The following is an 11,951-nucleotide window of genomic DNA, read 5'->3' on the forward strand; positions in this document are numbered from 1 at the left end:
AGGCCCAAAAACCAACCCCCCACTAAAAAAAAAAAAGGGAAAAAAAAAGAAGAAAAACACTAAGTGGTCTCCCCATTGACTCCAGTGTGCTGTGCCCCAAGTGCTGACTGATGCTGCTTCTCATCTTCTGACTCTGCCTCCAGCCTCAAGAGCAGTGGACCAATCTTGAGCTTGGGACCCACCCAGACCCCCAGCTCCTCTCTGGATCTGTGGGTGGGACTGGAGAGGGAAGGAGGAGGTGTTCTTGCAGCATTTGCACACAAGCCTTGCTGTACTCCGGCTGCCTTGGGCCCTGCTTCCTGCTTCCTGAAAGCGGCTTCCTTTCTGCTTCCTTAATCCCAGATGTAATGGCAGCAGGGCAGCTCTTCACTTCCTCCTTTCTCTTAACTCCTGTGATCCTTGCTGGACCCACTTCCTTCTTTTCCAGTTTTAGTTCTGTCTACTGGCGTGAGGGTGGGGTGGTGAGGGTGCACATTGGGGTGGCAGGGGGATCCCACAGAGCATTCCAGGCCTCTGCTGTGGGTCTGGGCTGAGCATGTCCTTTGGGGGCTCAGAGAACCCACCCTTGGAGAAGGGCACTGAGCACTGTGGTAACTCCTCCAGTGTATGGTGGCAGCAAGAGCCCTTGTCTCTTCCTCTTCTGAGTTTCTATCTGTCTGAGAAATAATCCCTGCATCAGAGTCGAGAAGAAACAGCCAGGATGGGGCCAGGATGGTGACACGTGAGGGGACACGTGCCTCTTGCATGAGGCCCAGGGCTGCAATAGCATCTCAGACAGACAAACAGACAGACAGACACACACACACACACACACACACATAACACACACACAAGGGCCAGAGTAATAGCACAGAGGGTAGGGCATTTACCTTGCATGTAGCCAACTTGGCTTTGACATAGAGTTCTCCAAATCACTCAGGAGTGATTTTGGTGCCAGGGTCAAGTGTAAACACTGAGCACTGCTGTATGGCCCAAAAATCAAATCAAACCAAACCAAAAAAAAGCACAAAAGCCCCATGGGGCTGGACCAATAGTACTACTATTCTACTATCTACCTATCTACTATAGGGTGTTTTCCTTGCATATGGCTGACCCAGCATCCCTTTTGGTCCCCTAAGCATCAACAGGAGTGATTCCTGGGGGCAGAGCCAAGAGTAACTCCTGAGCACCACCACACCAGGTGTGGCCCAAAAACCAAACACAAGCAAACAAATAAAATAAAGCAAAAAACAAACAAATCCATGAGTTTTAATACTAAAAACTGGCCTGGAGAGTGCCCTTCATTATCCTGTGCTATTCATTCTCTTCAGAACATTGGACATCTCCAGATATTCCACACCTTTATGAGGCTGCACTCTGTGGACCTCTCTTCCTTCCCTCTCCTCCCCTTTCCTCCCTCTCCTCCCCTTTCCTCCCTCTCCCTCCTCTTCCCTTCCCTCCCCTCCCTTTCCTTCCTTTGCCTTCTCCCTCCCTCCCTCCCTCCCTCCTCCCCTCCCTTTCCTTCCTTTGCCTTCTCCCTCCCTCCCTCCCTCCCTCCCTCCCTCCCTCCCTCCCTCCCTCCCTCCCTCCCTCCCTCCCTTCCTTCCTTCCTTCCTTCCTTCCTTCCTTCCTTCCTTCCTTCCTTCCTTCCTTCCTTCCATTTCTGGGCCACACCTGGTAGTATTTAGGGTTTACTCCTGGCTCTTCGCTCATGGATCACTCCTGGTGGAATGGGATCCTGAGGATCAAACCTCTGTAATTCAGACTTCTCTAATTTACTGCATGAAGGGCAACACCCTACCTGCTGTATTATCATTCCAGCTTCCTTCCTCCTTCCCTTCTTTTCTCCCCTTTTCCCCATATACCCACTCCTTGCACCTAAACCATCTGTTTCCTTGGCTTGTTTGTTTTGGAGAGAGAGGCTCTGAAAGTGGGTGAAGCCAGTTTGCTGATGCTGGATCCCTTCTGTGACCGAGGGTGTGTTTCTTGGACTCATCCTCCTGGTCCTGAAGACCTTTCTCTGCCTCCTTTCTGGCCTTTTACAGCCATTCATTCTGCAGGACTCAGTTTCTTTTTTTTGGGGGGGGGCGCACCCGGTGATGCTCAGGGGTTACTCCTGGCTATGTGCTCAGAAATCACTTCTGGTTTGGGGGACTATAGGGATGCCGGAGGATTGAACCGAGGTTCGTCCTAGGTCAGTGTATGCAAGGCAGAGGCCTTACCACTTGCGCCACTGCTCTGGCCCCAAGACTCAGTTTCTTTTTTCAGTGCATGGCCATGGTTGAGTGCCCCATGTAGAACCCAGTTCCCACATTTGTTCTTAGACACAGTTCCGCTGTCTCATGTGTTCTCCCCACTTGCCCCGACTTTGCTGATTTCCCATTTCCCATTGGCAGGTCTTTGCAGTTGTGCCCCTAACCAGAAAGATGCTCATTCATCCTGGGAATGTTTGTGGGAAGTCTAGGGAAAGGAAGGGGTATGCTTCAGGGGTGAAGCCTGGAACAGGGGATATAGTAGACTAGATTTGGGGCAGCCCTGTGTACACTCACTATCTCTCAGGGAGACAAATTGCTACATAAAGAATTGCAGCTGTGCTCTTGTGGACAAAGGGGAAGCCAGTGACAGAGATGTTGGGAACTGTCCCGAGGAAGTGAGGTCACTCCCCACAGCCCTGCAGCATCATCTCTTCAAACCCAAGAGCAGATCTGGGGAGATAGCTCATCTCTATCTGTATGCTTTGCATACAGGAGGTGCCATATGGGCCCCCAAACCCTGGTCTGGGGTAAGTTTATGTCCCCAAGTTTATGGGTGAGAATCCCAGGTGTGGAGGAATCCACTCCCTCTTTGACTTCTAGACATCACCTGCCTTGTTTATGGTCCTTCCTCAGGCCTCAAAGCTTGTCAGTGAGTCAATAGCCCAAAAGGCTAGAGTGCAAATGTAGGAGTCAGGGTTGTTTGATCCTAGTTCTTGCATGATCCCTTGAACACTGAACCATCAGGACTACAGAGCTGGGCTGAGTATACCCAGAAGTGATCCTCTAATCCCTGAGTACTACTGGGGGGAAGCTCCCAGTTCTCCCCTCAAAAAGAAAATACAGGGACAGAGAGATAGCACAGTGGTAAGGCATTTGCCTTGCATGCGGCTGACCCGGGAGGAGCGGGTTTGATTCTCGGCATCCCATATGGTACCCCGAACCTGCCAGGAGCAACTTCTGAGCTCAGAGCCAGGCATAACCCCCGAATGACGCTGGGTGTGGCCCTCCCCAAAAAGAAAGAAAATATAAGCATATGAGGGGCCAGAACGATAGTACAGCAGGTAGGGTGATTGCCTTGCATGTGGCTGACCTGGGTTCAATCCCCCATAAGGTAATATTTAGAGATTCTGGGATCTGGCTGGATCAGCCTGGTACCCACAGTTCTCAGGGACCGAGGACAGCCATGTGACAGTCCCTTCTTCCCTGGTGCAGGATGAGATCGAGGAGCTGCGGGCAGAGATGCTGGAGATGCGGGACGTCTACATGGAGGAGGATGTATACCAGCTGCAGGAGCTGAGGCAGCAGCTGGACCAGGCCAGCAAGACCTGCCGGATCTTACAGTACCGGCTGCGCAAGGCGGAGCGCCGCAGTCTCCGCGCCGCGCAGACGGGCCAGGTGGACGGCGAGCTCATCCGTGGCCTGGAGCAGGATGTCAAGGTGAGCACCGGCTGCCCTGCACCCTCCTCCTCCACTTGTTGGATAGTAGGAACTCAGCTGGGTTCCTGTGCATGTTAAGCCACCTCTCCCCAAGGCTCTACTGAGCCCAGGGACCATCTACAGGCAGGATGCAGGGTGGCTACAATGGAAGTTCTCTGGACCCATTCATAGCTGCCGCCCCTGGGCACCACCTTCCTGCTTCATCCAGGGCTGGTGTTGGTGGAGGGGAGCTGAGGTGCTGTTCTTTTTCTTATATTCATCTGTGATATAGGTCCTACACCCGCTCCTCTAGTACAGGATTTTCTGAGAATGACCTCGTGGGATCATGGAGGGGTGGTAGAGATGCTCAAGAGATACGTACTCAATGGGGTTTTCAAACGGGGCCAGTTCATCGTCCCTCAGACCATTGGACTATAGTTTAAAAAACAACCATGAAAAAGAACAAATAAAAATAGACTCGGCTGGGGCCGGGCGGTGGCGCTAAAGGTAAGGTGCTTGCCTTGCCTGCGCTAGCCTTGGACGGACCGCGGTTCGATCCCCCGGTGTCCCATATGGTCCCCCAAGCCAGGAGCAACTTCTGAGCGCATAGCCAGGAGTAACCCCTGAGCGTTACCGGGTGTGGCCCAAAAACCAAAAAAAAAAAAAATAGACTCGGCTGGGGCCGGAGAGATAGCACAACGGCACTTGCCTTGCAAGCAGCCGACCCAGGACCTAAGGTGGTTGGTTCGAATCCCGGCGTCCCATATGGTCCCCCGTGCCTGCCAGGAGCTATTTCTGAGCAGACAGCCAGGAGTAACCCCTGAGCACCACTGGTTGTGGCCCAAAAACAAACAAACAAAAGAATTAGACTAGGCTGTAGTTTGAGGACCCCTGTCCAAGACTGAGAGGAAGAGTCAAGAGATAGAGAGAAGGAGTGGAGTTGGCAAGTACGGTGCACATTCCACACATGTACACTGCAGCTCAGGACAAGTCGGCTGTTAAGCAGGACTGGCTGTGGCAGCAAAAACACCCAGAGAAAGGTGCCGGAGCGATAGCACAGAGGGTAGGGCGTTTGATTTGCAGGTGGCTCAGCCACGTTTGATCCCTGGCATGCCTTATGATATGGGCCTCTGAGCCTGCCAGAAGTAATTTCTGAGTGCAAAGCCGGGAGTAACTCGAGTGCCTCAGGGTATGGCCAAAAAACAAAACAGAACAGAACAAAAAAACCTGTCAGGCCAGATAAATGTCCTTAGAGGGCCGCTGTGGCCCTCGGACCATAGTTTGAGGAACCCTGCTCAATGGGCTGGGCACAGACTTTGCCTGTAGAAGGCCTGGGGTGGACTCTGGCATCACATGATTCCCCGAGGCACACTAGGAGAAGCTCCTCAGCACCACTAAGTTTGGTTTCAAAAGCAAAACAGAATATTAATAAAGTACATAGATGGGATTCCTGTAGATGTGACTATAAGAATGTAAGAATGTTGGGGCCATGGGCCGGGCGGTGGCGCTAAAGGTAAGGTGCCTGCCTTGCCTGCGCTAGCCTTGGACAGACCGCGGTTCGATCCCCCGGTGTCCCATATGGTCCCCCAAGCCAGGAGCAACTTCTGAGCGCATAGCCAGGAGTAACACCTGAGCATTACCGGGTGTGGCCCAAAAACCACAAAAAAAAAAAAAAAAAAAAAAAAAAAGAATGTTTGGGCCGGAGAGATGGCATGGAGGCGGGGCGTTTGCCTTGCATGCAGAAGGACGGTGGTTTGAATCCCGGCATCCCATGTGATCACCCAAGCCTGCCAGGAGCAATTTCTGAGTGTAGTCGGGTGTGACCCAAAAAACAAAAAAAAGAATGTAAGAATGTTATCTGGGGGCCTGAGAGATACTATAGTAGGTAGGATACTTGCATGAGGGTGACCTAGGTTTGATTCCCAGTACCCCTTGTGGCCCCCTGAGCACTACTAGGAATGATCTCTTAGTGTAGAGCCAGGAGTAAGCCCTAAACACTTCCTGGGAACCCTTGTGGCCCCAGGCCTGGGCACCATACCTTCAAGGACACACTGTTGGACTGAGTGGCCCTGCTCCCTGGATACCACTGTGTGCCTCCTCATTTTAGCTTTATAATTAATAGTCCCGTTTTCTGGACAAGGTCCCTAAGGCTCAGGAGAGAAAGGGCCTGTCCAGGCTCTTGTGATGACACTCAGCTAACACGACACCTCCTCTGTCCGGTCTCCTAGCCTTGCACTCCAGGCTGGGGGAGACCTGGCTTAGCACCTGCTCCCAGAGCTCAGCTATGTGACGGACTGTGTGACCAGTGTGAGGGCTGGGCTACCTGGCACAGCCCACAACCAGGGGTCTCTCCTCAAGGGCTGTACTTGGTCTGAGCAGGACAAGGCTGGAGGAAAAGGAGCTCTTTCCAGTCTGGGTGCGAGTCATGAGCTCATTTGTGTCCCTCACAGGCTGAGGTGTGTCCTTTCTCCTTCACACTGGGGTTGGGAGAAATCTGAGGAGGACACAAAAAGTTGGTGTCTTCACCTCTGAAGCACACCCCTGCCTCAGAGAGATGTTCCTGACTTGTGGTTCAGACTCACATTTCAGTCCGGATTAGGATGGACATGGACAGTGAGGAAAAGCCCTAGTGTCAGACTAATCCAATGCCTTTGGCTTGTAGGAGATAGAGGCTGTATTCAACTGCTAGGGTGTGTGAACTAAGGGCAGCTGGGGTGGGTGTGTCAGAGAGAAAGAAGAGAGTTGGGCAGAGGGGAGCAGCCCCTCTGTTGGGATTTGAACGAACCAATCAGCGTCTAGGTGGCCCTTCCCTCCCTCCTCTCCCGCCTCCCTCCTGCAGCTGGAAAACTGAGCTCCTCCCCGCTCCTGCAGCTGGCCGGGCTGGAGGCCCCGCCCCACACGCCCCTCGTCTCTGGTTGGAGGCATCCTCCCGCAGGCTCATTTCCCTGCGGGGCTGAAAACTGCCTGCCCCTTGGCTCAAGCCCTGGGTGCTCTCCCCTCTTAGTGTCTCAGATTTCCTTTCCGTTGCTAGCAAGGCTCAGACCAGCCCCATTTTCAGGGCTTTTGCAGCTCCTGTGGTTTATGGAGCAGGTAGGGAATGGTGAGAGCACCTGGAATGGATCTCAGATCCTGGTTCCTCTGCAGCTTCACACACACACACACACACACACACACACACACACACACACACACACACACACACACACACACACACACACACACACACACACACACAATGGATCTCAGATCCTGGTTCCTCTGCAGCTTCACACACACACACACACACACACACACACACACACACACACACACACAACAAAGCAAACAAAGGGACTGGAGCAATACCACAGCAGTAAGGCTTTTGCTTTGCACGCGGTCAACCTAGGAGGGACCTGGTTTTCATCCCCAGCATCCCATGTGGTCCCCCGGTTGCCAGAAGCAATTTCTGAGCACAGAGCCAGGAGGAACCCTTAAGGGCTGTCGGGTGTGGCCCTAAAACAAAAAAACAAAAACACAAAAACAAATCACATACACAAACACATTCACTCACATACACACACATTTGCTCATATGCACACATTCATGCATGGACACTCAGTTCACCACACATAGACAACAGAGAGACATATTCATATGTACACTCACATTTTCTCCTGCCCCTCCCCTATTTTCCCACCTCCCTGACCGCTGCAGATCCCAGCTCACACTCTGCTCAGGACACTGCAGGGCAGGGGGCAGGGTGGTGGTGGGGCTGTGGTGGGTGGTGGTAGTGTTGGTGGTATGCCCATTCCCAGCCAGTCAAGGGCACAGCAGGAGCAGAGACCTGCTGGCTGGGTGATTTTGGGTGAGTGCCCACACATGTCTGGTCTTCTTGTATTCCCTTGTGGAAAGGGAGATAGATGAGTCTCCTGCTGTGAAGATTTTGTGATGATAACATGAGACCACTCAAGGGGTCAGAGAGAGATAGGATGGGGGAAAGGCACTGGATTCAACCCCAGGCATCACTTAATGGTCCCTCAAGCCTGCTGTGAGTAGCTCCAGAGCACTACTGGTGTGGCCCAAGCCTCCACCTTCCCCATAAACGAAACTGTTTAAGCTTGGGGTGCTTGGGTGTCAGGAGCCAGTCAATGTTGGCTGTGGAGCTGTGCTGCTCAGAACTCAGAATAGTGTCTTCTGAGTGGAATGTGGGAAATGGAAATCTAGGATCGCTTGTCAGGTGCAGTTGTTTAGACCAGTCCTTAGGCTCAGGATCAAAAATATGAGTTGAGAATTTGCACCTGAAGGGTTTCCTAGGGGAGGTTGAAGGATGGATTCTCTCTCTCTCTCTCTCTCTCTCTCTCTCTCTCTCTCTCTCTCTCTCTCTCTCTCTCTCTCTCTCTCTCTCTCTCCTTTTGTACAAACAAAAGCAGAAGCTCTGGCTTTGAGTTACACACACACACACTCTTTCCTTTTGTACAAACAAAAGTAAAGAAGCTCTGACTTTGAGTTCAATTTCTTGGGGATTCAAACAGATTTCTCTCTTCTGTGAGCCTCAGGTTCCTCAGCTACAAAATATGTGTGACCAATTGCCCTCTCAAGGCTCCTGGTAGGACATAGCCACTTAAGCCTCTGCCTGGCTCAGGGCTGCTTCTTCATGAGCATTCCTGTCCCCACCCTGAGTATTCAAAGCTATGGGGAGGGACAGCACTGCGGTCACGGCAGACAGGAAGCAGCTGGCTGGGCTGCTGTGTCAGGAGTCAGGCCCAGCACTGCAAATCATCCCCTCGGCTGTGGCTGGTGAATTATCCTGGTGTACCAAAGATGCAACTTTTTTTGCCTTCTGAGGTCTCCCAGGACCCCTTAACTTGAAGGTTATAGGAATGTTGGGAGAGATTCAGATGAACAAGGAGGCCCACTGTGAGCAGTGGATAAGGGGAGTCCTGACGGTCTTACTCGGAATACTGAACTCTTGGTATTAGCATAGTGTGTCTTCCGACCCAGGCCCAGCGGCAGACAGAAGGAGAACAAGACTCTAGAATTGAGGGGCTGGACAGGTGGCTCAGTGATAGAGCAAATGTCTAGCTTGCATAAGGCCCTGAGTTTTTTTTCTCATACATGTACAAATTTATAGCTTATTGAGCTGAAGCACATGCAGGAGTGTCAGAGTTGGTCCCTGGCGCCACCATCTCCCCACCCTGAGATAGGAGTAGCCACCAATTACCACTGGGTATAGCTTGAAAACCAAATCAAATTATAGTGTATTATTAATCTTATATTATCTATTTTTTGGTTTTCAGATCATACTCAGGGATGCTCAGGGGTTATTCCTGGCTCTTCACTCTGGGATTGCTCTTGGTAGAACTCGATGAATTAAATAGGGGATAGGGGATTGAACCAGGTTAGCCATGTACAAGGTGAGAGAGCCCTACTCACTGTACTATCTCCCCTTCTCTAATATTACAGGTTTTTTCTTTTTTTGGTTTTTGGGCCACACCCGGTGATGCTCAGGGGTTACTCCTGGCTATGCATTCCTGGCAGGCTTGGGGGACCATATGGGACCCTGGGGATCAAACTGAGGTCCATCCTGGGTCAGCCACGTGCAAGGCAAACACCCTACCACTGTGCTATCACATCGGCTTCCAAAATACAGTTTTTAAAAAATTATGAAGAGGCTTGGTGATAAATATTAGGGGGTTAAAGAGAAGTGAGCTTAACTGGATGTGGTGTTTGAGCACCTCTGCCCCTCCAAAAAATACAAAATGAAACACAAAGCTCAGTGGCAGAGCACTTTCTGTGTTTGCATGTGTGAGGCCCTGGGTTTGCAAAGGGAGTAAGGATGACCGGAAGAGCTAGAGTTTACCCACTGAATTTCAAACCTCTGTTCTGGAGCTTTTGAGATGTGTGAACCTGCAGGTCACGGCTCCTTTCAGAGTTTCAGAGTCTTATGAATGGGTAGAGAACCAAAGCACTTTCTGAGACCATGAAAGGCTTGTGGTGAGTGCCAGGGAAAGTAACCAGGAGAATTCCAGAATAACCCTGATTGCAGCTGTGGGGGAAGGAAGGCCTCTGTCTCGCTGGGGCTGAGGATCTCTTGCTCTGTGCCTGCTTGTCCTGGTATGTGGGAGTCAGTTGGTCCAGGGCTGTGGGAGTTTGAACCAAGAGCTCTTTTGTGCAGATTGGAACTCTGCGAGCTGCCTGGAATCAGCTTTCTTGAGATGAGGTATTCCTTGGCAGCAGAGAGCCAGTGGGAATGAAGTCCCAGGGGCTCCAGCCCAGCACGCAGATTATGACTTTTGCTTCCTTGGGGTAGGTCTAGATGGATGAAGCCTGGGAAGCAGAGTTGGGGGAGTTTATTTCCAGGGAGACAGCTCTCTCTGGACAATGGGGCAGTGGGCAGGGTGGGAGCTTTCTCAGGCAGAGCAGGGAAGGAGTAGTGCCCAGCTTCCATCTCATTTATCCTTCCTCGCCTACCCTTTTCCCTGTTGGGGCCTTAGATACGTGTGTGCTCCTGTAAACAGAGTTTGCTTGGTGCCTTTCGTGGGCCAGACCCTGCCTTGCAGTAGTATAGGTCCAGGAGTCCAGTCATGGCCATTGGCCTTGGTCTCTGCCTACCCCCCTTTCCCTCTTCTCAGGATGAATGAATAAATGAAGTTCTGACCATTTTGGTTCTCATGAGGGTGACATAACAGCCTTATAGTTGGGACAGGAAACAGGCCTAGGAGAGAATCCCTCCCGCAAAGACACTAACCCCAAACTCCACTGAGATTGTGGGGTGTTGAGCAGAGGCACTAAATTCAGCACAGATGTACGGCAATGAATGTGATGGTACATTTAGCATTACTGGGTATTACTGGGGTGTAGGGTCAGGGCCAGGGAAGTCACTCAGAGGTGGAACACTTTTTTTGGCACATGGAAAGCTGTGGGTTTAATTCCCAGCCTTTTGTGTTTATTTTAGATATGTCAGCATTTTCTTTTCTTTTTTTTTTTTTTTCTTTTTTGGGTCACACCCGGCAGTGCTCAGGGGTTATTCCTGACTCTGCACTCAGAAATCACCCCTGGCAGGTACGGGGACTATATGGGATGCTGGGATTCGAACCACTGTCCTTCTGGATGTAAGGCAAACGCCCTACCATCATGCTATCTCTTCGGCCCCAGCATTTTCTTTTTTGGGCCACACGCAGTGGTGCTCAAGGAATATCTTAGTATTTGCATGATCCAATGGTTAGCATGGAAAATGACATACATATTTATATTTAATATAATCCTTTTTTGAATTGATGATGCTCAGTGGCTATTTCTGACTTTGTGCTCAAAAGTCAACCCTGGCAGTGCTCAGGAGAATCATGTGATATCATGGTTTGAACTGGGGTTGGTTTCATGTAAAGAACCTGTACTATCTCTCCAGTCCCAGATATATTTTATTGACTTCTCCTCAGTTAGCAACATTACCAGATTTCATTTTTGTTTCACACTAAATTCACAATATTATTCTCTGTACCAAAGTGCCGTCCCTCCACTAAAAAGAACCCCCTCTAGCCATTCTCTGAGCCTCTACCACTCAGTCACAGTATTATTTCCTCCTTTTTCCTCCTTTTTGGTATTAGTGTCACACCCAGTGATATCCTGACAGTGTTCGTAGGACCATATAAAGTGCTGGGGATCATACCCTGGTCAGCTGTGCCCTATCCCTGTGCTATTGCTTCGGCCACAGTATTTCTGAGTGGTGGTTGTGTTGAATCCATAGCTCAAACCATACAACATTTACTCCTACAGCAGCTCTCATGAGCTGAGCTGTGGCAGCTCATTTGTGTGGACCAGACTGTGAGTCTGAGTGATTAAATCACTTGGTCCTGCCTCTCAGTGTTGGGAACAAGCTTTTCCCAAGGCACTACCCTTGTTCTGAGAGTGAGGGCTTGTCCACAGCACTTGGCTCTTTTTTCATTTTACTTTTGGTTTTTGGGTCACACTGGAGGCGCTCAGGGGTTACTCCTGGCTCTGCTCTCAGAAGTTGCTCCTAGCAGGCTCCTCCAGAGACCACATAGGATGCCAGGATTTGAACCAGGTTTTATCCTGTGTTGACTGTCTGCAAGGCAAATGCCTTACTATTGTGCTATTGCTCTGGCCCCATCCACAGCACTTTGTAAGGAAAGTTGAGTGAGTGGCCTTGGGGGTCAGTTTGAAGGACTTCGTGAGCTTTGCTTTCCTTGGAGAACTTCAGAGCCGGAGGGAGTGGCTCTGCATTTTTTTGCTATGGTTATTTTTCCTGGCCTGCCTCTTGCATGGACCAGGCACCCGTGCCCAGCTGGGCTCAGGCCCAGGCCA

The 11,951-nt window shown here is 50.9% G+C and overlaps 1 protein-coding gene across 1 annotated transcript in view; it reads left to right on the forward strand.

Moving 5' to 3' along the window:
- Positions 1 to 11,951, forward strand: part of SOGA1 (suppressor of glucose, autophagy associated 1) — a 78,083-nt gene that overhangs the window by 18,132 nt on the left and 48,000 nt on the right. The window contains exon 2 of the mRNA XM_049779111.1: positions 3,447 to 3,671. Coding sequence (XP_049635068.1) covers positions 3,474 to 3,671 — 198 coding nt within the window. The 5' untranslated portion in view covers positions 3,447 to 3,473. The remainder of the gene's footprint in view (positions 1 to 3,446; positions 3,672 to 11,951) is intronic.

The sequence above is a fragment of the Suncus etruscus genome, chromosome 9, assembly GCF_024139225.1.
Source record: "Suncus etruscus isolate mSunEtr1 chromosome 9, mSunEtr1.pri.cur, whole genome shotgun sequence".
Taxonomy (NCBI): domain Eukaryota; kingdom Metazoa; phylum Chordata; class Mammalia; order Eulipotyphla; family Soricidae; genus Suncus; species Suncus etruscus.